Source organism: Mastigoproctus giganteus, chromosome 10 (genome assembly GCF_048544385.1).
Source record: "Mastigoproctus giganteus isolate SK-2022 chromosome 10, ASM4854438v1, whole genome shotgun sequence".
NCBI lineage: Eukaryota > Metazoa > Arthropoda > Arachnida > Uropygi > Thelyphonidae > Mastigoproctus > Mastigoproctus giganteus.
Window position 1 is genome coordinate 19521493 of NC_143584.1, and position 26150 is coordinate 19547642.

General features: G+C 38.1%; 1 protein-coding gene across 1 annotated transcript in view; it reads right to left on the minus strand.

The window, feature by feature from the left end:
• Positions 1-26150, minus strand: part of LOC150078826 (ganglioside-induced differentiation-associated protein 1-like) — a 58432-nt gene that overhangs the window by 21927 nt on the left and 10355 nt on the right. Inside the window, exons 2-3 of the mRNA XM_090383390.1 lie at positions 18807-18999; positions 536-706 (exon numbers count right to left, since the gene is read on the minus strand). Of these exons, the coding sequence (XP_090239516.1) occupies positions 536-706; positions 18807-18999 (364 nt within the window). The remainder of the gene's footprint in view (positions 1-535; positions 707-18806; positions 19000-26150) is intronic.

Genomic DNA, 26150 nt, shown 5'->3' on the forward strand with positions numbered 1-26150 from the left:
TTTCTACAGAGATTTTGAATTTGCTGAATGAAATTAAAAGATTTGTTGATCAAAGGGGAGTTGATTATCAGCAGCTACAAGATACGGAGTGGTTGTGTGATCTGGCGTTTTTTGGCATTTACCAGTAAATTGTGTGATCTGAATTTGGAATTACAAGGAAAATAAAAATAATAAAATAGAATAAAAGAAAATAAATAAATAAAGAAAAAAAAAAAGTCACGAGCAGGTGGGGGGGCCTGCACCTTTGCTTCAGACCAGTTAATTCAAACCTAAGTGAAAAGAGGAACACTACTTTTCACTCAAGTTTGAATTAACTGGTCTGAAGTAGATATGAGAATAAATATGAGATGCTGCTATGACAGCCTATTTCAAGACTTACTGTCTAATTGGATAGTGAATGGTCTTGATTAGTGAATCTCAGAGGGCTTGTGATAAATGAATTTCTCAGTTTTCAACTTTATTTCATAGGCCATACAGCTTTTTCTACATTAAAATAATTTTAAAAAAAAATTAATAAATGGGAAAAAAAAGATACCTTTTCTGTATCGTATTTCTGTTTCTGATATCTTTAAACCTTTTGTTAACTGAGGATACAGAAGACAACCAAACGTAATCACAGGAAATTGAAAAGTATTTACGAGAGTTCTCATTTCTAATACTTTGTGAGCTTCTTCTGTTCCTTTTTCTGGAATAAGTCTGGGAAAATCTGGAGGGATGTGTCAAAATAAAAAAGTCAGTTCATTTGTGAATTTATTAAATACTGTATATATTTCATAGTGATATTTTAAATACAAATACAGAAACTAAATAACACATTAATTTTAAAATTTTAATATATCTTTTATGGGAGACTTCAATCTTCAACTGATGGAGCAACTGATCGAAGCTTATCATGGAGGATGAAATTTTAAATCAACTAGACAAGATAATATATATAAGTATAAAAAAAAAAAAAAAAAAAAAAAAAAAAAATATATATATATATATATATATATATATTTTTTTTTTTTTTTTATATATACAGTCCATTCCGGTTATTTGGGACACATCGGGACTAGTGCATTTTGGCCCGATTAAGTGGCTGCCTCAATTATCCGAAGTTTCACGTAAATAGTTAAAAATACAATGTACCCCCCCCCCCCTTTACAATTGGTTCACTGCACAACCAAATCACGTTATGAACGTGATTATGATGTGGACTGGTTGGTTCACTGTACAACCAAATCACGTTACGATGTGAACGTATACCGTTCGTATACGTTCACTATACGATGTGCAGTAAGCGCCGGTCATTGTGATCACTTTTGTGAATTTTAATTTGAATTTTAACAGCGATTCTAATTGGCGAAAATAGGAGGAATATTATCCACAGGCTATAAAAGCAAAGATATATTAAGCACAAATTTACCCTTTATTACCTTACCAATTAAAATATTAAATGATACGTGATAATCGGAATAATTAATACGTACTGTAATATGTACATACTAACTAGTTGACATTTCTGTTCACTGACATTTGTGGGTGGGAGTTAAAATTTAAAACAGTAAAAAGATAAGCAATCAATAACAAAGAACACAGCACACACAAATTACAAGTAACACAATACGCGCAAGTGAGAACGGAGTAACAAGTTACAAAGTTTTAAAAATAGGAATGAAGAGAAGATCAGAAAATTAATTTTTTTACATGATTGAAGATTTCATTGAAGTGTAAACTCATTTCACCATAATAACCCACAGAATTCCAGCTGTCAGTATTATCGCAAATTCAGTAAGATCAAGTTTACTGTCCGTTTATGATAGATTTCACTAACAGAAAAGCCAATAAACAGGTAACTGCTAATTGTTTTATGGTTGTGACCTCCAGAATTTCGACCGAACCACGTGGTACCGTCTGAGACAATTGTAGGGTAATCTCCAGTGCTGCAGTCTCCTGCCCCGATTAAACGGCATGCTGTCCCAATTAAGCAAAGTAAACCCTGGCTATTTTCTCGATTGGTTTCTGTTTTTTAATATTTGCCCCAAATAAATGGCTGCCCCGATTAATTGGTGGCCCAAATAACCGGAATCCACTGTGTGTGTATATATATATATATATATATAAAACAAGTATATCAGCATGATAGGGAAAGTACTAAAGCAAAGATTCTCAAACTTTAGTGACCTAAGTACCACCATTTAGCTTAAATATGAGATTTGGAAGTGATGTGCTAGGAGGAAAGAATAAGTTGAACCTTTCATCACCTGTAACCCATAAAGTTTCACAGGGAAAACAGGAACCATTAGCGAGGGGATGATCTTATTGTTATTTGGTTTTTAGGAGCATTGGCAAATAAGGCCATATTTCTCCAGGGATATGCGGTGATCATTCCCTGACCTTTCCGTATCCTCCGTATTTGGCGGTCACGGGCTCAAACCCCAGTCTAATCAAGAAGCGTGTGCTATGCACTGCTGCTCCTGGCTACGGGAGGCACTGGGTTGATCTTGGAATACAATCAGTTCTGCTATAATGCACATTTTTGCAACGTGAATTTGCTCCAACACGACTGATATATTAGGGAACAATGTGAGTATAACGCAATTTTCATGTTGGCTTCTGCGTAATTTCATCTGCGAGTGACACCAGGTGAATGCAAAATTTGGCACCGAGCTGAACGTAGCAACCTGTGCAGCAATACATACAAGTTTACGAAGCTTAAAAATGTCAAATGTGTGAGAGCTATATTTCCCATTTACTGTAGTTGTATTGGTCAGAGACACACTGTTGTCATTCGATGTATTCACAAGATAACAGGTGATATTGTAGGCCGACTCACGCTTTCAGCTCACATTTTTCTGTTTGAACAGAAATTTTGGGAGGCAGGATAGCGTGAGCGGAGGAGCACATTTCTGGAGGTCACTACCATAAAACATTAAAAACAATTTGCAGTTTCCAGTTTATTGGGCTTTTGTGTTAGTACAATCTAATTATAAACAGGTAGTAAACTCTATCTTACTGCATTTGCGATAATGCCAATAGCTGGAATTCTGTGGGTTTTTATGTTATTATGGTGAAATGTGTTTTCCCTTCATTGAAATCATATAATAAAAAACATAAAATTTCAGAATCTTCTCTTCATTCCTATTTTTTAAGCTTCGTAAAGTTGTGCAATTTGTGTGTTCTGTGTTCTTCATTATTGATTGCTTTTCTTTTTTTACTGTTTTAAATTTTATAATCCCAAAAAAAAAAAAATGTCAGTGAACAGAAATATCAATTGTTGTTGTTGTTATGTTTTCTGGTGCAAGGGCTATGTAGCCATATTGCACCTCCCAAATCAATTGACTTTACATAAAAGAGCTGCTTGTGCAGCAGTTAGAAACAGTCATACATTTGAATTTGTTTTAAATAGAGAAAGAATTCCAAGAGATTTGCTTCTTTACCTATGATGCTATTGAGACACAAAAGTTGTTGTAGATCTGAAATCAAACTAAAAGATTTTTGTCAGGCGTTGTTGAACAAGCTACATTCAAGGAGTATATGTTTTACTGTAAGTGGCTGCGAGCAGTGTGCACACCGAGGAGTATCATTTCCTGTAAGTAGGTAGAGATGTGTGAGGTGAGTGCGACTTATTAAATTCTGGCTAAGATTACTTCTTTTCTATTTTTACGAAGGCTAGAAGGCCATAATTGTGGTTCAGGTTTTATTTGAAATAGCTTGTTATTTGTTTGCATTTTCCACAGAAGTGTCCATTGTTCCATAGATGTTCTCCGTATGTTGTGTTAATAATCAGGATATGGGAACAGATCATTTGTTGAGGCTATGTTGGAAGGATGCTTTGCAGCATCATCTGCACATTCATTTCCTGGAATACCACTGTGGCCAGGAATACAAGAGAAGATAACAGTTTGCCGATGCTCATGTAGACACATCAGCTTATGTCTTATGAGCTTTAATAAAGGATTGTTAGGTGAGGAAGTGCTTTTCAAAGTTAAAAGAGCACTCTGTGAATCAGTATATATTATGGTTTTATTTATTGATGAGAGTGAGATGTTTTTCAGAGCAAGCTTAATGGCATGGAGTTCAACAGTATAATTGCCGCATTCGGCTGGAAGTGAAATTGAAATAGTTGTATTAGGGAAGACTGCAGCTGCACCCACTCGATTCTCAGACTTTGAACCATCAGTATAGATCTGGGTAAAGTGGCGGTACTTTTGTGTGTGTGAGCAAAATGTAGTTGTTGAATGTTAATATTTGTTATAGAACCTTTATCCCCATTGCTCAAAGTATTCATCACAAGACAGTGTAAAGGAAGTCCACAGGGGATCTGGATCTTTGATTCTCTAAGGATATTATCAAGCCAGATGTTCCAGCTTTCTCTTAGATTCTGCAGTCTGATACCAGTAGGCTGAATTGTTCTGGGTTTTTTCATAATGGATTTTCCACTGAGGATTATGCAGTAGTGGCCAAACAGGATGAGTAGGCATGCTTTTAATTTTAGCTGAATAATTCATCAGCAACATCTTCCTTCTGATGCTAAGTGGAGGTTCGTGAGCCTCAGTGTAAAGTCTTTGAACCAGAGATGTTCTGTATGCATCTAGGGCTAACCTAAGAGAAGAGTGTTGGAAGGGTGCAAGATGGACTAAGGTGCTCCCCCTAGCTGAGTCATAAACATGTGCTCTCTAGCCTAGCTGAGATCTAATTAGGGACTTATATAAGTGGAGCGGGTATAACGATCTGCACCCCAAGATGACCCAGAGTATATTCATTTTCTTTGCGCAAGTGGTTCTTAGAAATTTGATGTGCTCCTAGAAGTTTAACTTCTTATCAAAAATTAGCCCTAGGAGGCAAATACTGTTCACTATTGGTGGAGGGTGATTGGCCAAGTGCAGCTCAGGTTCAGGATGCATTCTGTGCTTTGTGCAGAAATGTATGGCTGCAGATTTGGGGCTTGACAGTCTGTATACATTTTGTGCCTTCCATAATTCAATATTATTTATGGATATTTGTAGATGCCTCTCAATATAGTTCATATTCTGGGAATGGCAGGATATGGTAAGTCAACAGTGTTTGGAATGTGGTTTGTGATATTGTTTGTTCATATTGAAAACAGAGTGGCACTAAGAACAGAGCCTTGTGGGACTCCTTTTTGTATGTATGTTTGAGATAAAACCTGCCGGTACCTAACTTGGAAAGATCTGTGTGTCGAAGGAAGCTTTGAATAAAACATGTTAAACGACCTCTCATATGATTAGGTTGCCTTATCGCCATGTGGTATCAAAAGCCTTCTCTATATCAAGGCATATCATGACGAGATGTTGATTTCTGATGAATGTGTTTCTTATGTTTGATTCAGTTTTTGTCATGAAGTCTAGGGAAGATCTGTTCTTTCGATAACCAAACTGATTGTTACTGATTATGTTTCGGAATTCAAGATACCAGGTGAGTTGACAGTGAACCATTTTTTCCAGTCTTCTCAAGCAGCTGGTTAGAGAAATTTGGCTATAACTGCAAGGAATCAAATGATCTTTTCCAGGTTTCAGTATAGCTATTACATAAGAATGTTGCCAGGAAGTGGGAAATATATGTTCTGAGAATATCCGATTGTAAAATTTTAGCAATGACGATAGTGATTTCTGATTGAGATATTGAAGCATTATATAGTAAATTCCGTCAGGATCAGGAGCACTGTTTCTTGAGGTATATATAGATTCTTTCAGTTCAGATATTGTGAGTGGTTGGTTATAGGGTAAAGGACATGTAGCTTTGAAGTTCAGTTTCCTTTTCTCAGCTTCGGCTTTAATTTTTTGAAAAGACGGTTGATATGCGCTTGAGGCGGACAATTCACAGAACACAGTTCCTAAGGCATTGGCAATCCCCCAGGAGAGGAAATCTCCTTCCCATTCCAGTTAATAATAGGAGAAGGTGATACATGATATTTTCCACTTAGCTTCTTTATTTTTTCCCAGATTATTCGGGTATCAGTATTTTTGTTGATTGATGAAGCAAATTTTATCCATGAATCTTTTTTGGCTTTTTGCCAGATGTAATGAGCTTTGGCTCTCAGTCTCTTGAAGTTAATAAGGTTGGCAGTGGTGGGATATTTGCGGAAGTTGTCCCATGCTGCGTTTTTTTCTCATTTTGGTTTGTTACAATTACCATTCCACCAGGGATTGGTATGCCAATGGTTTCTTATTTGAGACTGTAGGATGGCAGCTGTTGCAGCTGTTAGTATCTGCATTTTGATATGATCGGTAGCAGTGGCAATAGCAGAAGATTCGATGATATCCTCATCAAAAGATACATGATTGGTAAATTCTGTCCAGTTAGCTTTGGAAAATTTCCATTTCTTTTTTGTTTCTGTTTGTTTGGACTGGATGGTTTGAATGCAGAATAATCACCTGAGAGGGCATAAATTCAAATTGAGGAAAGACAGATGTAGAATAGATGTGCGGAAATTTGCCTTTAGCCAGTGGGTAGTTAGTTGGTGGAACAGACTTCCATCCCTTGTTGTGGAAGTTGATAGCCTAAATAAATTTAAGACTCAGCTGGACAGCTATTTCGAACGAATGGGGTGAAGTGGAAATTTTTTTTTTTTTTTGGCTGATGCTGCATAAGCTTGCTTTCTTGCATCATATGCCTCTACTAATGCTAATGCTACAAATCAGCGGATAATGGTTACTGTTTAGAGGATTGTTGTGTACTGCCCACTCTATAGTTGGGAAGAGGATTGGAGAGCAGATTGAGAGGTCTATCGAAGTGGTTGACCCAGTAGGAAAATGGATGTAAGTAGGTAAGCCAGTGGTCAATAGTGTCAAATTCTCTCTCCCTGTCAAGTAGCATTTCAGTAAGCTCACCACATCCACTGGGACCACAGAACCCCACAGTGGATGATGTCCATTAAAATCTCCTAGACAGATAGGAGACGGTAACTGAGAAATAAGATTTTCCAGATCCTGAATTGTGTATGGACGGTTTGGCAGAAGATATACCAAGACCACTGTCAATGTAATACCGATTACTATACAGGTAGCAACAGCTTCTAATGATGTTTGCAATGGAATGTGTCTGGAGGGGACTCCAGACACATAGTATAGCTATTCCTCCATGGGGACTGTTAGTTTCAGGTCATTCTTTTCTGAAGATAGTATAGTTTTTGACTGAAACTGAGATTTTTGTGTTAAGTTCATTTCCTGTAAGCACATGGCCGCAGGATTGTAATGTTGAATTAATTCATAGATATCATGAATATTGATGTGGAAACCTCTGAAATTGCATTGTATGATTTGTTTCATTATTTAGTTTTGTGAGCAGAAGATGAGTCTTTCTGTTTTTTTTTGAGTGGCTTGTTTATATCTGTCAAGTTTTGATTTTTCTTTTCTTAAAAAATTCGGGCGTCCTGAGCCATTGCTTTCTTCTATATCATCGTCTGCATGTATTTCAAGCACATCTTCTTGGCTGGTTGCATCATCTGTGTCCATGCTTGGTTGATGAGATTGCTTCACCTCAACAGGATCAGATTTCTGCAAATTATCCACTGTTTGACAACGGGGAACTCTCTGGGATGGAACTGTCAGTGGTGTATTATTGCATTGGTCTACAATGTTTGGTGGAGATGGATGCTGGACCAAGAGGACTGATCAAGCCCAGTCTGAGATCGATGTGTCTGGAGGGATGGACACTTCTGTCTGACATGCTACTGCTTGGTGACTAAGTAGCAGAAGCATAGATGCATTTTGGCATACTTAATTTTACTTGTTTTCTTGCCTCTTGTAGGAAACTTTATTTTCAATTTTATAATTTTCCCCCAACTTCCAGAGGTCGCAGTCTTTGGAATATGCCGGACGGTTGCCCTTGCAATTTGAACACTGTTGGGTTGATGCCTTACATTCTGTTTGTGTATGAGTTTTACACCCGCAGTTTGCACATGTTGCGTCTCCATGGCATGCTGTCTGGGAATGGCCAAATTTTTGGCATTTAAAACATCTTAGGGGGTTTGGGATATATATAGCCAAACACGACTGTTTAAATATCCTGTCTTGACTGAAGCTGGTAGGTTTGGAGAACTGAAAGTTAAAATTATACTCTGGGTAGGGACTAAACTGTCATCTTTTTGGATCATGATCCTTTTTGCCTGTATGTTTTTTTGTTCTTTAAGTTCCTGAACTATTTCATCTTCAGGAATGTTCAATAAATCCCATTCAATGATCACTCCCTTTGAAGAATTGAGGCTGGTATGTGGCGTGATTTGAACTGGGATTCCACTCAAGGATGTCAGATGTAATAATACATCTGTTCAGAGTGTCGAACTGGTGGTCTCTATTAATAAATCTCCAGATTGGAGACTTTTCACCATTTTTGGTCAACCTGCGGCATGTTCGAGGCATCTCTGAATGATGAAGGGGAAGAGCTTGTGCACAGGTTGTGTTGACAGAGAATGTATTATTAGGAAAGCTGGTAATTCCTGTCTGTCAGTGTCCTTTTTCATTCTTTTCAAGAGAGAGACATCATGGTCAGTATCATATTTGTCACTTTGTTGAGAGCTCTTTGGCTCTAAACGTGGAAATTTATTTGTTTCCATCTTTGCTTCTTTTTGCCCTGAAGTTGGTTTATCCCCCCAGGTTACCAGCACCGCCATGTGGAGGCACGAGCAGTGCCACCAGTGACCAAGCAGTTGTTTAAGTTAGTAGAGTTGGTTAGTGATATATATATATATATATATATATAAAGAATAAGAAAAGAAAGGTGGATTGCCTTTCTGGGTTCTTACTTTTGACGTCTAAAGTGCAGAACCATTTCAAGTAAATAAAATAACAGCCGCACTAGAAAATAAACAAAACTATATCACTTTGGAGAGCACTCTATAATCACAGGAAGAAAATCGCTTGGCACTCGGGGCCAGAAATATCAATCAAGCAAAACGTATCTTGTCAAGGTAAAGTGTAATATTTATTTATTATAAATTTAAGATGTTTAAATCCGTGTTAGCAATTTTATTGAGTTTCTAACTTTTTTTTTAGTGTTTTACTTACCAGAACATTTTTTTTTTTTTTTTTTTTGAGTGCTCTGCCACAATCCCTATTTTTCCCATAAGCCCTGTTGTTTTTAATGTGCGAAATACTATAATGTGGAGATTTTTAAGAACACACGATGCATCTATCAACTAGGATGACAACATTATTGGATGCTGTCATCCTAGTTCACTGTTTTTGGAGGCAAAAACAGGTGAATTATGGAATAACTTGAAAGTTGCCGCTGCCATTACTGAAGCCATGTATGAATATATGAGTTTACCACTGAGAAAATATAGGGTGTCTATAAATTATTCACCTGATATGAAGCTTGATTAAAATTTTATTCTAATAGGTATCTTAAAATGTTTTGCTGCAGTTATCAAAACAACTCAATGAGTTTTTTCTCATGCTGCTGGCAGCTTTAATCCCAGCAAGTGTTGCAACAGTACAGGAGAAAACAATATGCCTGTTGTGGCTATGGGATACTAAATCTCCTGTGACTGTAAAGAGACATTTTCAATGGGAATTCTAAAAAGATCCATCTATGGAACAATCAAAGCAATGGTTGAAAGAGTTTCAAGAAACCAGCAGTTTACTGCACCAGAAAAGAGCAGATAGGCCTAGGGTATCTGCAGATAAAAGTTTCATCAGGAAGTGTTCACCTGAAGTTCTACAAAATATATCTGACAAGCAAGCTTGCAGCTCCAAATACTGCACAGGGTAGTAGTTTGCAAGAGAGATTGAAACTTTAAGCTTACAAAGTGCAAATTGTCCAGAAAATTAAGCCTCACAACAAACCACAACGAGAGGAATTCGCTGTTGGAATTCACATTCTCAGCCATGAAGATGAAGATAAGCACTTTCTGGAAAATGTTGTTTTCAGTGATGAAGCAACATTCCACCTGTCTGGTAAAGTTAACAGACACAATTGTTGCATATAAGGATCTGAAAATTCCCACTCAGTTCGTGAACATGAGTGTGAGGTAATAGTCACAAAGTAAACATGTGGTGTGCACTGTTCTTCAGCCAGGTGATTGGGCCATTTTTCTTCTGTGAAAAAAAACATTGTGAACTCTGCAAATTATATAGATAAGCTCAAATTGTATGCTGCACCTCAGCTAGAAGATATGCAGTTACATGTGCTCTATCAGCAAGGTGGGGCCCATCACACTAGAGCTTGTATGTGTGCAATTTTCTCAAAAAATTTCCTAACTAATGGATCAGCTAGGATAGTCCCCGTTCCCTGGCTTCCTTGTTCTCCGAATACCACAAGTATAGATTTCTTTGCATGGAGCTACATGAAGGACAAAGTATATACAAAAAAAGTTAACATCACAGAGTTAAAAGACCAGATTGAACAGGTAGTGACTTCCATTTCTCAAGAGATGCTTCAAAAATTATTTGGAATGAAATCAGCTACTGTCTTGACATTCTATGTGCTACCAAAGATGTCCATGTGGAAGTTTATTGAAGTGCAGTTGTATGATAAGAAATTGTGATAAGAAATTCTTTGAGTTGCTTTATTAAGTGCAGCGAACCATTTTACAGTGCCTATCACAGTAAAATTTTAATAGAGCTTCATAATCTGTTGAATAATTTATAGACATCCTGTACATAAGAAGGATGCTGAAGTAGCTAAATAAGGAACTGGCTAGTTAAAAAGAGCAAAAAATGAGAGCATGGGCAGCTGTTGAGCACTGCAAAGCTCTGAGGAATATAATAGTCATAATTTGATCTGCAATCGTACCACAAAAATGGTTAGGCTGAATATGAGAAATCACACTCAGCTAAGAGAGCAGAAAAACTACAGGGAGCCTATGTAAATATGAAGGTGATAAGAGCAAATTATATTAGACCTTTATATAATAAATATGGGAGAGTCACTGATTAATTAAGGGGTACTTCACCTCAATCTTTAAAAATGAAAGTCACTTCATGGTGAATATAAACTGCTAGTGAAACTAAGCACTATGAATGAAATCAGTGATATGGAAATTACAAAGGACTGTTTACTAGGAAACTTTTCAGCCTGAAGGCAATTAAGACTCCTGGGGTAGAGAGCACATACCTAGTTATTTTAAGGACAGCAATGATATTATGCCAGATTGTCCATGATAATTGGATTGTATATGATAAATCCAATACAAAAAATAACTTTGACATTGTTTATTTTGATTTTAACAAAGCACTTGATGTGGTTCCCCACAAGAAATTGCTATATAAACCAGGAACATACTGGGATGGCAAAAGATCCTTAGATGTATTATGGAATGGTTACAGCCCAAGGAGGCAAAGTGTTTTTAATTAGTAGCTATTCTTCAGAATGGGCTCTGGTTAAAAGTGGGACCCCCTCAGAGATTGGTGTTGAACCCTTTCCTGTTTCTGGTTTACTTAAATGACATTAATGAAGGGATCCAGAATGTGATGTCAAAATTTACAAATGATGTGAAGTTTGAGGTTGATTAATGACCAGTGCCAGACTACACTTCTTCAGAATGACTTAGATAGCATGGTCAGATAAGTGAAAGCTATGTTTTCAAAACTGCTGCCACTTATCTGACCATCTATTCAAAAATGGTCAGATAAGTGGCGAGGCTAAAGTAAAGAAAGCTAACACGAGAACCATGGGAAACTTCTGGAAAACTTACCTGGCAAAATCGTTTCCTGCTACCACAGTTTCTCCCTGCATTCTCGGTAAACAGATGGTGTGTTCTATCGGTAGCGGCAGTAGAGGTTGATAACGATGTATTGATTACTTTTTTCTCATTATTAAAAGATTATTGGAGTTCATGAATGGGCTGAAATTTACTTATGGGTACACCCTCCAGACTGCCTCAGTCATAGGGTGTTTATCTCCCCCCCCCCCGCCTGCTGTTTTAACCTGATAGGAAAGTGACTTCTACTATCAGTACCGATAACATGCATTGTCTGTAGAAGTCGTTTTCGCCTCAGTCTTAGGGTGTTTATCCTCCCTTCCCGCTGTTTTAGCCTGATACGAAAACGACTTCTACAGACAATGGGTGTACCCCTAAGTAAATTTCAGCCCACTCATGAACTCCGATAATCTGCTTTTAATAATGAGAAAAAAGTAATCAATACATCGTTATCAACTTCTACTGCCACTACCAATAACATGCACCATCTGTTTGCCAAGAATGCAGGGAGAAACTGCAGTAGCGGGAAACGATTTTGTGCGGTAAGTTCTTCTGTGGTTCTCATGTTGGCTTTCTTTACCTTTGCCAGTGGCAGCTATGTTTTAATGTTGCAAAATGCAAAGTTTTACAAAGGGAAATAACAACCCAAAAATAAATGATAATAGAAAACAGCACAGAAGGGTTGAATTAAAAAACAGTTGAGGAAGAAAAGAATTCAGGAGTCATGAAGAAAGCAGCTGTGACATTCTCTGTGCAGTGTAGACAGATGGTATTTTCCATTTTCTTAATTCAACTAAAATTTCTGCTAAGGACTAATAGATTACCAGTAGCCACTGGCAGAGGTGAAAGTGATTCTTGCACTGCTTCTATTGGAATGAGCAGCAGCTTGGAAAATAAGATGCAGGATAGTTCAGAGACTGCTGGGAGTCATTGGGGTACAAGTAAACACATGGGTTGTGTTAGGGTAGCTAAGAAACAGAACAGGTGAATGTATACTTGTGTGTACACCAATGCTAGGAGTTTGGTAAATAAATTTGATGAATTTGAGGTATTGCTCAAAGCATCAAAGGCGGATATTGTTGGGATATCAGAGACGTGGTGTCACACAGATATAAGTAATGCAGAACTGGAATATGGGGAGTACAACGTCTACAGAAAGGATAGACAGGATAGGAAGGGTGGAGGGGTTATGCTATTAGTTAAGAAACACATAAAATCCAAGGAAGTGAAGCCAGTTGACATCGCTGGACAGTGCAGTGTCGAGTCAGTTTGGTGTGACATAAGCATTGGGAGATCAAAATTGAGAGTAGGAGTGTGCTATAGGCCTAATGACTCTGATGAGTATATTAAGAAACTGTACAGGGAAATAGAGTGGGCCAGTAAATTAGAGTCTTATAATGGGGGATTTTAATTTCCCAGATATTGACTGGAATTTGTGGGTTGGTCACTCACACATTACGAAGGTTTTTGTGGATTTATTGGATGATTGTTTTCTAAATCAGCATGTTCGGGAGGCAACTAGAGGGAGCAATACTCTTGATTTAATTATCAGTAGTGATTCTTCATGCATTAAGAATCTGCAGATAGAGAAACCACTAGGTGGCAGTGATCACGGTGTGAGAAGTGGGATTTACTCAAGGAGGTAACTACCATCAGGGGTAAAGGGAAGGGTTATTGCTTTCGTAAAGGCGACTACGATGGTCTGAGACAGTATTTAAATTCTATACAGTGGGACCAACTGATGATGTTACCAACAGCAAAATCAAAATGGGAAGCATTCAAAGAACTTATCTTGGAAGCTACTAGGCTTTACATACCAACTAAGAAATATTGTTCAAGGTTCAGGCCTAAATGGATGTCAGATGAACTAATGAGACATATGGCAGAGAAGAAAAATGCATGGTATACATATAAATTAACATGTGACACAGAAGCCTATGATAGATATAAGTTGATCTGTAACCAAGTTACAAAGGAGGTTAGGCAGGCGAAGGCAGATTACGAGAAATCTTTGGCAAGGGATGCAAAGAAAAACAACGAGTTCTTTACGTATGTAAACTCTAGAAGGAAGGGGATGAATCAGATTGGTCCACTTGATATCGATGGTTCAACTGTTCATGATCCTGCTCAAGTAGCTAACAAACTAAATCAATATTCTGCATCTACATTCACACATGAGGAGTTATTCAGGAAGGGGAATGCCACAGATGAAGTAAACACTGGCAGTGAGCTAGATGATCTTGTAAGAATTGAGAGTAACGTGGAGGAGAAATTGTTGAAGATAAATACAAGAAAGGCACCTGGGGTGGATGGGATCTATCCAGTTATATTAAAGGAGGCAGCAGAGGAAGTAAGCAATCCGTTAGCCATAATTATGAGAGCTTCCTTGGACTCAGGGCAGGTACCCACAGACTGGAGAAGTGCAAATGTAACCCCAATTCACAAAGGAGGATCAAAGGCTGACACAAGTAATTATAGACCTGTGAGTTTAACTTCTGTTCCAGGAAAATTAATGGAAGCACTGGTTAAAGAAGCAGTGCAGAATCATCTTGACAAGAATTCAGTTATAGCTCAGACACAGCATGGTTTTGTTAAGGGAAGGTCTTGCCTGACCAATTTGATTGGATACTATGATGTAGTCACAAAAGAATTGGATGCAGGGAATAACTTTGATATTATATATTTGGATCTTAGAAAGGCTTTTGATGCTGTTGCACATGGAAGACTGCAGCACAAATTGGAGCAGTGTGGCATTGGTGGCAAATTGTTGCTATGGATAAAGGGATGGTTGAGTGGCAGAAGACAGAGAGTGGTAATTAATGGACACTGCTCATCGTGGACTCATGTTATTAGTGGAGTCCCTCAGGGTTCAGTGTTGGGTCCATTGTTTTCTGTATTTATAAATGATATTGATGATGGTATATCAAGCTTAATGTCCAAGTTTGCAGACGATACAAAGGTTGGCAGGGTTGTCAAGGACACTACTGACACTATGCTACTGCAACAGGATCTGGAAAGGTTGAGCAGATTGGCTGAGTGGTGGCAAATGAAGTTTAACATTGACAAATGTAAAGTACTACATATGGAAAACAGCAACCCCAGAGCAACGTATCAACTCTGTGGCAGAGAATGAGAAGGACCTGGGGGTAATTGTGCAGGTAAGATATGAAGTTCTCTGAGCAGTGCAGACGGGCTGCAAGAGTAGCTCATGGTGTCTTATCAATGATATACAGGAATTTTTCTAGCAGGGATAGGGAGGTGATTATTTCCTTGTATAAGGCAATGGTCAGGCCGCACCTTGCGTACTGTATACAGGTCTGGAGGCCTCATTTCAAGAAGTATGTAGAGCTGCTGGAACGAGTACAGAGAAGGGCAACAAGGTTAGTGAACGAAACGAAGGGTTGCTCTTATGAAGAAAGGCTTAAGTTTTGCAAATTACAGTGTCTGGAGACTAGGCACCGGCGAGGTGATCTGATAGAGGTGTACAAAGCCTTGAATGGTTTGAGCATGCTCAATGCTGATGGGATACTGCCTCTTGCTCAGAATAAACACCTGAGAGGGCATAAATTCAAATTGAGGAAAGACAGATGTAGGATAGATGTGTGGAAATTTCCCTTTAGCCAGCGGGTAGTTGGTTGGTGGAACAGACTTCCATCCCTTTTTGTGGAAGTTGATAGCCTAAATAAATTTAAGGCTCAGCTGGACAGGTATTTCGAACGAACGGAGGGGTGAAGTGGAAGAGGTTTGTGTTTTTTTTTTTTTTTTTTTTTTTTTTTGCCTGATGCTGCATAAGCTTGCTTTCTTGCATCATATGCCTCTACTAATGCTAATGCTAATTCACTGATGCACTCACCAGTAAATTATAAATTAATAATTCCACTGTGTAGGTTAATTTTAAGACTCTGTACTAGGAATAGTGTATCTCAGGTATGGAAAACACACACACAAAAAAAAAAAAATAACTTTATGAAAAGGTCTAAAGACTGGCATATATTTCTTGCAAGATTGGCAAAAGGGCACAAGAAAGAATTTGAATATGTGGGCTACAGAGCATGGTAACTAAGTACCATAGTGGGTGGAGTGAAGTGAAATAAGATTAAAGTTTATAAGTTTTAATTGTAAAATCAAAGAAGGCAAAATTTTCACGACATTAACTGCTAAAAAATGAAAGATAAGAATTCAACAAAATAAATAAGTGAAACCATTATAAATAGAAATCTAAATATAAAGTTTAAATATAAAATGCTTAAACTTGCATGCTGAATTTTTTCACGGACAAGGTTGATGGACTTCCACCTATCTAAAAATGAAAAACTCAAACTAAGGATATATAAAGATGGGGGCAAGGTAGAAGTTAACTCTTTATTATAATCTGTTATGAACAGTTGATTCCATCTTGTGTTTTCAGGTTTCTTGTGTTCTTTTAATATTTCCACAAGGAATAGATGAAAGTAGGATTTGGTGAAGTGTACTCCTTGTTTGTTTTCTGTTGACGGTAGAGGTCTGAAACACAGGCTTAGGAAAGCCTCTTAAAAGGCTTTCCTATATTCCATGTGCTCTTACAATTTAGGCTGCCAAACACAGTTATGGTTATATTCATTGTCAAAATAATCGTAAACTCCTCTGACTTAGTGGTTGTGCCAGAGTTTAAACAAAACTTTTTTTAATTAGGCAACGTTCTCTGGCATTTTCAGTCTCTCATGTTTTATATCTTTGATATGTTCTTGAATTCTTTTTACCACCCTTCTGTATGATTCTCCAATTCATGTTGAGTTGCATAGCCATTTTAAAAAGTAAAATGGGCTGCTTGCCTCTAGAATAGGAATGTCATGGAATTTTGTGCAGCTCCGTCACTAATGTTATTAGGAGTCCCTCAGGGTTCAGTGTTGGGTCCATTGTTGTTTTCTGTATTTATAAATAATATTGATGATGGTATATCAAGCTTTGACTAGGATTAGCATTAGTTGAGGCATATGATGCAAGAAAGCAAGCTTATAGAGCATCAGCCAAATTCACATTTCACCCATCCGGTCATCCCAAATGTGTGTCTAGTTTAGCTTTAAATTTATTTAAGCTATCAACTTCCGCAACAACAGATGGAAATCTGTTCGAGGAATCAACTACCCACTGGTTAAAGGCAAAAGTCCGCACATTATTCTACAATTGTCTTTCCTCAATTTGAATCTATGCTCCCTAGGTTCTTAATCTCAGCAAGTGGAGGTATCCCATCAGCAATGACCCTGCTCAAACCATTCAAGGCCTTGTACACCTCAATCAGATCACCTCGCAGGTGATCTGATTGAGGTTGGAACGTTTGGAACGTTTCTGTTCGGTTGCTTTTATCCATATGCAGTACTTTGCATTTGTCAGTATTAAACTCTTGCCACTTCTCAGCTCGTCTACCCAACTTTTCTAGATCCTGTTACAGTAGCATTAACAACCCTGCCAACTTTGTATCATCTGCAAACTTGGACATTAAGCCTGATATACCTTCATCGATATCATTAATAAATACACAAAACAACAATGGGCCCTGCTATCGAACCCTGTGGGACTCCACTAATAACATTAGTCCACATAGAGCAGTGTCCATTTATTACCACTCTCTGCTGTCTCCCACTCAACTGTCCCTTTATCCATTGTAACAACTTGTCCTTAATGCCATACCGCTCCAGTTTGTACAGCAGTCTTCCATGTGCAACAGTATCAAAAGCTTTCCTGAAATCCAAGTATATGATATCAAAATTATTTTTAGCATCCAGTTCCTTTGTAACCACTTTGTAGTATCCAATCAAATTGGTCAGACAAGACCTCCCCTTAACAAACCCATACTGTGTCTGAGCTATTACTGCAGTCTTGTCTAGGTGATCCTGCATCACTTCTTTAACCAGTGACTCCGTTATTTTACCTGGAATAGAAGTTAAACTAACAGGTCTGTAATTATATGCATTACCCTTTGAACCCCCTTTGTGAATTGGGGATACATTTGCACATCTCCGGTCCATGGGGACCTCCCGTGAATCTAAGGATGCTCTCATAATTATGGCTAACGGTTTGCTTACTTCCCTTGTTGCCTCCTTCAATATAATTGGATAGATTCCATCTGTGCCAGGGGCCTTTTTTATGTTTAACTTCAACAATATCTCCTCCCCTTTGCTCTCCGTTATTGCAAAATCATTTAGTTCCCTGTTAGAGTTTAGTAAACTTCTGTCCCCTTCCTTACAGAATTCCTCATATGTGAATGTACAAATACAAAATACTCATTCAGTTTGTCGGTTATCCGAGCAGGATCATCAACAGTTGAACCACCAACATCAACTGGACCAATCTAATTCACATCCCCTTCCTTCTAGAGTTTACATAAGTAAAGAAGTCTTTGTTGTTTTTCTTTGCATCCTTTGCCAAGGATTTCTCATAATCAGACTTCCTTGCCTATTCTCCTTTGTGACTTGATTACAGAATAATTTATATCTGCCACAGACTTCTGTGTCACCTGCTAATTTATATGCATCCCACGCATTTTTCTTCTCTTCCACGAGCCTCATTAGTTCATCTGACATCCATTTAGTCCTAAATCTTGAACAGTATTTCTTATAGTTGGTATGAAAAGCCTAGTAGTTTCCAAGATTAATTCCCCGAAGGCCTCCCATTTAGAATTCACTGTTTTTAACATCGTCAGTTGATCCCACTGTATAGAATTAAAAAACTGCCCGAGACCAATGTAGTCGCCTTCACAAAAACAAAAATGCATCCCTTTACCCTTGATGGTAGTTACATCTTTAAGTAAGTCCCACATGATGGAGCTACACTTTGGAATATAGGGAATGATGAGGTTATCCTGATGACTGTTGAGTTTCTCCATGGGGTTGAGAACTTGATCTTGTTTATTTCTTCTGGAAAACCATATTGTTTTTATGATGTCTAATTCTCGTTTTAGATGTTGGTTGTCACACATCTTGCAGTTTGATATACCACTGTACTACTCTCAAATAAACAGGTTTTTTTTTTATAATAGGCAAATATGACACTCTTCTTTTTCAATTTTAAAACTAATATAAATATTGCGTTTCTGAGCATTTAATAAAACAAATTTATGTGCCCATTAATATATCCCAAATGTATAAAAAAAAATTAAAATCAAAGAATAATATGCACTTACTGGAGTTATAATTCTCCTCTAAATAGTCTATAATACAAATGGAATCTGGAATAACGTTTTCACCATCAACTAATACTGGAACTTCACCTTTGGGATTCATTTTTAGGTACCAAGGTTCACATTGTTCTGATAATGCCATATTTATTTTTCTTTGCTCAAATGGAATTCCCTTTTCATAGAGAGCTATTAATGCCTAATTAACAGAAATATATATATATATATATATATATATACAGGGTTGTTAAAATTAAAGTATCCCTATGTAGAGGGCTCTGAAGTGAGTTCTAAGGCTCGTACTGAAGATAAATTTTGACAAGGTACAATAAAGAAAATGCACTCGCTATTTATTGGAAAAAATAAAAATTAGTTACAAAATTTGTCACTATATGGTGCTGTGGCAATACAAATCACCTTAACAGTGTGGCAGTTGTTCAATGTGGCCTCCATTTTTGTCAACAACAGTTTCCATTCGAAGAACAGCATTCTCTACAGCAGAACATAACAGGTCAACTGGAATAGCCGGCACATGACGTCTAATGCTGTCCTTCAGATCTGCCATAGTTTGACATCCTTCCTGATACACCTGGTTCTTAAAAAACCCCACAACCAGAAGTCTCATGGGGTGAGATCTGGTGATCGGGGTGGCCAAGATGTCTGGAAACAATGGCTGATGACCCATTCATCTATAAAGTGTTGCCTTAGCAATCTTTGGACACAACAGTGGATGTGTGACGCACCATCTTGCATGAATATGGTATCCTGAAGTCACCCACGTTGTTGCAGCTCTGGTATTGCGAAATTTGCCAACATTTCATAATATCACTGTCCAGTGGTGGAACAGGTGCGGGGTCCAGTCGTTGTTACCTGTTCAAAAAAATATGGCCCAAAAAAAGATATGGCCTTAGTTGCTAATGCTCCTAAAAATCAAATAACAACAACATTTGTCACTTTTGGATAATGCCATGGGACCTCTTGGATAACTTGAAGGTTTTCTATTGCCTAAATGTGACAGTTGTGCGTATTCACTTGTCCATTTAAGCAGAAGTGGGCTTCATCACTCCAAAGGATGTTCCATGGCCAAGTGATATCCACTGTCATTTGGGCCAGAAACTGAAGTGTGTATGTGAAATGAATATCTGCATCACCATGCTTTAGCTGCTGTAGCATGTGCATCTTGTAAGGATAGTACCACAACACCTGACGCATTACTAGCCTTACAGTGGAATATGGCATGTCCACTTCACGAGAAACAGCTGGCACACTTGTGCTACCACACGGAGATTGACATGAAAAATCCATAGCCACATCTTCAACATGAGAGGATTCCACTCGTTTTCGAACTCTACCTGGTTGAACACCAAGATGTCCTGTCGCTTCATATTTTGTAATCATTTTGCAGACAGCACAAACAGTCATAGGTCCACACCTTATGCGCTTCTGATGCTGGAATTCTCTGATAGCCGCAGCTGCATTGTTGCTGTTCTGATAGTACAATTTCACTAATAGCACCTTTTCCTGCAACTTTGTTGCCATTGCTGCTGTACTGCAGGCAAACATCTACTGTATGATTTTGAAGAGGCTGCTTTGCTTTTATACAATACAGTAGAGCTGGGTAGTGGCGCTGCGGCAATAACTTACTATTATGCAAATAACTTACGTTATTTGCATAATCGTAACTAAGATAGTTACGCACCATACAGTGACAAATTTTGTAACTATTTTTTTTTCCAATAAATGGCGAGCGCATTCTTTATTTTACCTGTTGTACAAATTTCTCTTTGGTACGAGCCTTAGAACTCGCTTCAGAGCCCTCTACATAGGGATACTTTAATTTTAACAACCCTGTATATATATAAAAGTAATTAATGAAAAAAGACCATTTACTTTCAGAGTCAGTTTCAAAAAGAATATTAACATGAAACATTTCCCATCCATAAATTCATATTATAAGATTAACACTGTGATACAACTATGGGGTTACTTCAATATTATAAATACAGTAAACTCTAAAATCACTACCCTTGAGAGGTGGTGATTTTAGAGTTTTTAAATTTTCTGGATTTCAGAGAGATGTACCTAGTGGTTGAGTACTTTTAGAAGAGCACTTTTCAATAAATAGTAAGAGCAAACAACTGAACTTATTTACATCTGTAAATATTTATAATGACTATCTTGTCCTTCCATCTGTTTTTGCAGGCAACAGGATTTCAACTGCAGAGATAATGCAGTGGTCTTGATGCTCACAGCAGAACAAACTTGTCTTTGCAAGGAGTTTCCCTGGTGGTGTACTACTTTCAACAGATGGCTTAGAAGCTAAACTAAAATTTTGAAACTGATTTTGTATTCTGCATGGCAGCTCACATTGGACAACTTTACAATTGTTTTGGCTGCATGTTTTTACTAAAGACCACCTGTGACAGTGTGAGACCACTTAGTCCTGAGACGGGCTGTTATAGAAGTCCCATATTTTAAACGAATGGCCATTTAACTTTTTGGTATCTGTTTGAAAGCAGTGAAATACCAGGGCAACAAACTGGAAAGGCAAGTGTGTTCTGCTGCGAGAATTACCAGTGTATTATCTATGCAATTGAAATCTTGCTGGCTGCAAACATTGAACAGATAGTTAAAGGACAGATAATTCTGAAAGCATTTTATGACGTAGCCGAGTGGTCAGGAGCACGAGTGCAGAAGCACACGCTCTTTGAGTGGACCGGAGTTCGGGCCTGTGACTGCTAAATATGATTAACATGTGTATTGATTGATTTATTGCAAACTCCTCTGACCTGGTGGTCATGCTGGAGTATAAACAAAAACAGAAATATCACCCTTTTTTTGCATGGTTTCTTAAAGAAAAATGCTATTGTTGATAAGAGTGCCAGATTGAGTTGTTAATATTTCTGGATTTTAAATTGTTGATTTTTTTTGTAAAATGTGCCAGATTGTAAAGTGGCAGATTTTACTGTAGCTGTAACATTTTAGCTTATCCAAAAATAAATATAATGTACATTAACTATAAGGACGTAGTGAAAAAGAGAGTCATAAAATATGGGATGAATTAATAAGGTTTACACTACCATGTACATGTAGTTCAAATAAACCTTTTTCTTAATGAAGAATAAATGTTGGATATACAGATATTCCTGAGTTATGTAATACTCGACTTACGCAAATTTGACTGTGTGTTTTTGCCGGCATGGGCAAACTGAAAATAATATGGAAATGTATTTTGCATTGTAGGAATAAATGGAGGTATTATAAAAATATCATAATGTGAATCCAATAACAGATTGTTTTTTTTTTTTTTTTTTTGTAATTCGTTCCAAGTCCTTGGAAGTTAAATTTTGCTATATTACTAAGCTATTTATCTCTAAAAAAGATCATATTTATAATGGAAATTGCACTACCCTTTCATTGTTGTCATACGTTCCTGTTATAAGAATCAATTTCAATTTTGAATGCCATTGTGATATTTTTCTAAAACACATTTCTGGAGGTCATGACCAAAAAACAATAAAAACAATTTGCACTTTCTGGTTTATTGGGCATTTCTGTTAGTGCAATCTATTATAGACAGGTAGTAAACTCTATCCTATTGCATTTGCAATAATCCCGATAACTGGAATTCTGGGTTTTTACTCTATTATGGTACAATGTGTTCCCCTTCACTGAAATCTTTGATCATATTCAATAATCAATAATCGGCAACCCCCAAGGCAGAATGCGCTGGTCCCAAAGGAACTAGTAGTTGTTGGTGACTCTATTGTCAGGGAAACGGGAAACATGTTTTGTAAAAAGGATAGGTGGAACAGGACCAAGGTAAGTCTGCCAGGGGCAAAGGTTGATGACGTTGTAGAGCGGATATCATCTTTTAAGGGCACAAAAGGTGATATAGTTGTACATGTTGGCACTAATGATATTAAGAGTAGGAGACCGGCGGAATTACTTAACAAGTACAGGTCACTGATGAAAAAAAGCCGTGAATTAGGGTTGAATTTGAAAGTGTCTGCAATTCTGCCCAGACACGATAGGAGGGAGTATATGATGAGAGCCCTGTCGATCAATTCGGCCCTGGAAAGATTGTGCAGGGCCCAAGGGGTAGAATTTATTTCAGCCTGGTCTGTACTTGTTAACAGGAGAGACTGCTTCTACAGGGATGGGATACACTTAAATAGAAAGGGTGCAAGAATGTTTGCTGATGCTATCGAGGCAGTGTTAGGTGGGTCGAAAAACTGCTAGATTGGTGAGATACAAGGACTAATAGATTAACAGTAGCCACTGGCAGAGGAGAAAGTGATTCTTGCACTGCTTCTATTGGAATGAGCAGCAGCCTGGAAAATAAGATGCAGGATATTTCAGAGACTGCTGGGAATCATGGGAGTACAAGTAAACACATGGGTTGTGTTAGGGTGGCTAAGAGGAATAGCAGGTGCATGTATACTTGCGTGTACACCAATGCTAGGAGTTTAGTAAATAAATTTGATGAATTTGAGGTATTGCTCAAAACATCAAAGGCAGATATTGTGGGGATTTCAGAGACGTGGTGTCACACAGATATAAGGAATGCAGAACTGGAATTTGGGGAGTACAATGTCTACAGAAAGGATAGAAGGGAGGAGGAGTTATGCTATTAGTTAAGAAACACATAAAATCCAAGGAAGTGAAGCCAGTTGACATCGCTGGACAGTGCAGTGTCGAGTAAGTTTGGTGTGACATAAGCATTGGGAGATCAAAATTGAGAGTAGGAGTGTGCTATAGGCCTAATGACTCTGATGAGTACAATACGAAACTGTACAGAGGAATAGAGTGGGCCAGTAAATCAGAGAGTCTCATAATGGGGGATTTTAATTTCCCAGATATTGACTGGAATTTGCGGACTGGTCACTCACACACTAGCAAGGCTTTTGTGGATTTATTGGATGATTGTTTTCTACATCAGCATGTTCGGGAGGAAACTAGAGGGAGTAATATTCTTGATTTGATTATCAGTAGTGATTCTTCATGCATTAAGAATCTGCAGATAAATGAACCACTAGGTGGCAGTGATCACAGTGTTCTGAAGTGGGAGTTACTCATAGAGGTAACTACCATTAGGGGTAAAGGGAAGGGGTATTGCTTTCGTAAAGGCGACTACGAGGGACTGAGACAGTATTTAAATTCTATACAGTGGGATCAACTGATGATGTTACCAACAGCAAATTCAAAATGGGAAGCATTCAAAGAACATATCTTGCAAGCTACTAGGCTTTACATACCAACTAAGAAATATTGTTCAAGGTTAAGGCCTAAATGGATGTCAGATGAACTAATGAGCCATATGGCAGAGAAGAAAAATGCATGGGATACATACAAATTAACATGTGACACAGAAGCCTATGATAGATACAAGTTGATCTGTAACCAAGTTACAAAGGAGGTTAGGCAGGCGAAGGCAGATTACGAGAGATCCTTGGCAAGGGATGCGAAGAAAAACAGCAAAGAGTTCTTTACTTATGTAAACTCTAGAAGGAAGGGGATGAATCAGATTGGTCAACTTGATATCGATGGGTCAACTGTTGATGACCCTGCTCAGGTAGCTACCAAACTAAATGAATATTTTGCATCGACATTCACACATGAGGAGTTATTCAGCGAGGGGAATGCCAGAGGTGTATTCAACTCTAGCAGTAAGCTAGAGAATCTTGTAATAACTGAGAGTAAAGTGGAGGAGAAATTGTTGAAGATAAAGACAAGAAAGGCACCTGGGGTGGATGGGATCTATCCAGTTATATTAAAGGAGGCAGCAAAGGATGTAAGCAAACCCTTAGCCATAATTATGAGAGCTTCCTTGGACTCAGGGGAGGTACCCATGGACTGGAGATGTGCAAATGTGACCCCAATTCACAAGGGAGGATCAAAGGCTGACACAAGTAATTATAGACCTGTGAGTTTAACTTCTGTTCCCGGAAAATTAATGGAGGCACTGGTTAAAGAAGCACTGCAGTATCATCTAGACAAGATTTCAGTTATAGCTCGGACTCAGCATGGTTTTGTTAAGGGGAAGTCTTGCCTGACCAATTTGATTGGATACTATGATGCAGTCACAAAAGAACTGGAAACAGGGAATAACTTTGATATTATATACTTGGATCTTAGAAAGGCGTTTGATACTGTTGCAAAATTTGCACATGGAAGACTGCTACACAAATTGGAGCAGTGTGACATTGGAGGCAAATTGCTGCTATGGATAAAGGGGTGGTTGAGGGGGAGAAGACAGAGAGTGGTAATCAATGGACACTGCTCATCGTGGACTAATGTTATTAGTGGAGTCCTTCAGGGTTCAGTATTGGGTCCTTTATTGTTTTCTGTTTTTATAAATAATATTGATGATGGTATATCAAGCTTAATGTCCAAGTTTGCAGGGTTGTCAAGGACACTACTGACACTATGCTGCTGCAACAGGATCTGGAAAGGTTGAGCAGATGGGCTGAGAGGTGGCAAATGAAGTTTAACATTGACAAATGTAAAGTACTACATATGGGAAACAGCAACCCCAGAGCAACGTATCAACTCTGTGGTACTACACTGACAGTGGTAGAGAATGAAAGGGACCTGGGGGTGGTTGTGCAGGCAGATATGAAGTTCTCTGAGCAGTGCAGACGGGCTGCAAGAGTAGCTCATGGTGTATTGTCAATGATATATAGGAATTTTTCTAGCAGGGATAAGGAGGTGATTATTCCCTTGTATAAGGCAATAGTCAGGACACACCTAGAGTACTGTATACAGCCCTGGAGGCCTCATTTCAAGAAGGATGTAGAGCTGCTGGAACGAGTACAGAGAAGGGCAACAAGATTAGTGAATGGAACAAAGGGGTGCTCTTACGAAGAAAGGCTTAAGTTTTGCAAATTACAGTGTCTGGAGACTAGGCACCAGCGAGGTGACCTGATAGAGGTGTACAAAGCCTTGAATGGTTTGAGCATGCTCAATGCTGATGGGATTCTTCCTCTTGCTCAGAATAATCACCTGAGAGGGCATAAATTCAAATTGAGGAAAGACAGATGTAGAATTGATGTGCAGAAATTTGCCTTTAGCCAGCGGGTGGTTGGTAGGTGGAACAGACTTGTATCCCTTGTCGTGGAAGTTGATAGCCTAAATAAGTTTAAGGCTCAGCTGGACAGGTATTTCAAACAAACAGAGGGGTGAAGTGGAAGTGGTTATTTTTTATTTATTTATTTTACTTAATTTTTTTTTTTGGCTGATGCTGCATAAGCTTGCTTTCTTGCATCAAATGCCTCTACTAATGCTAATGCTGTATAAAAAACAAATTTTCAGAAACTTTTCTTCATTCCTATTTACGTATTACAATGA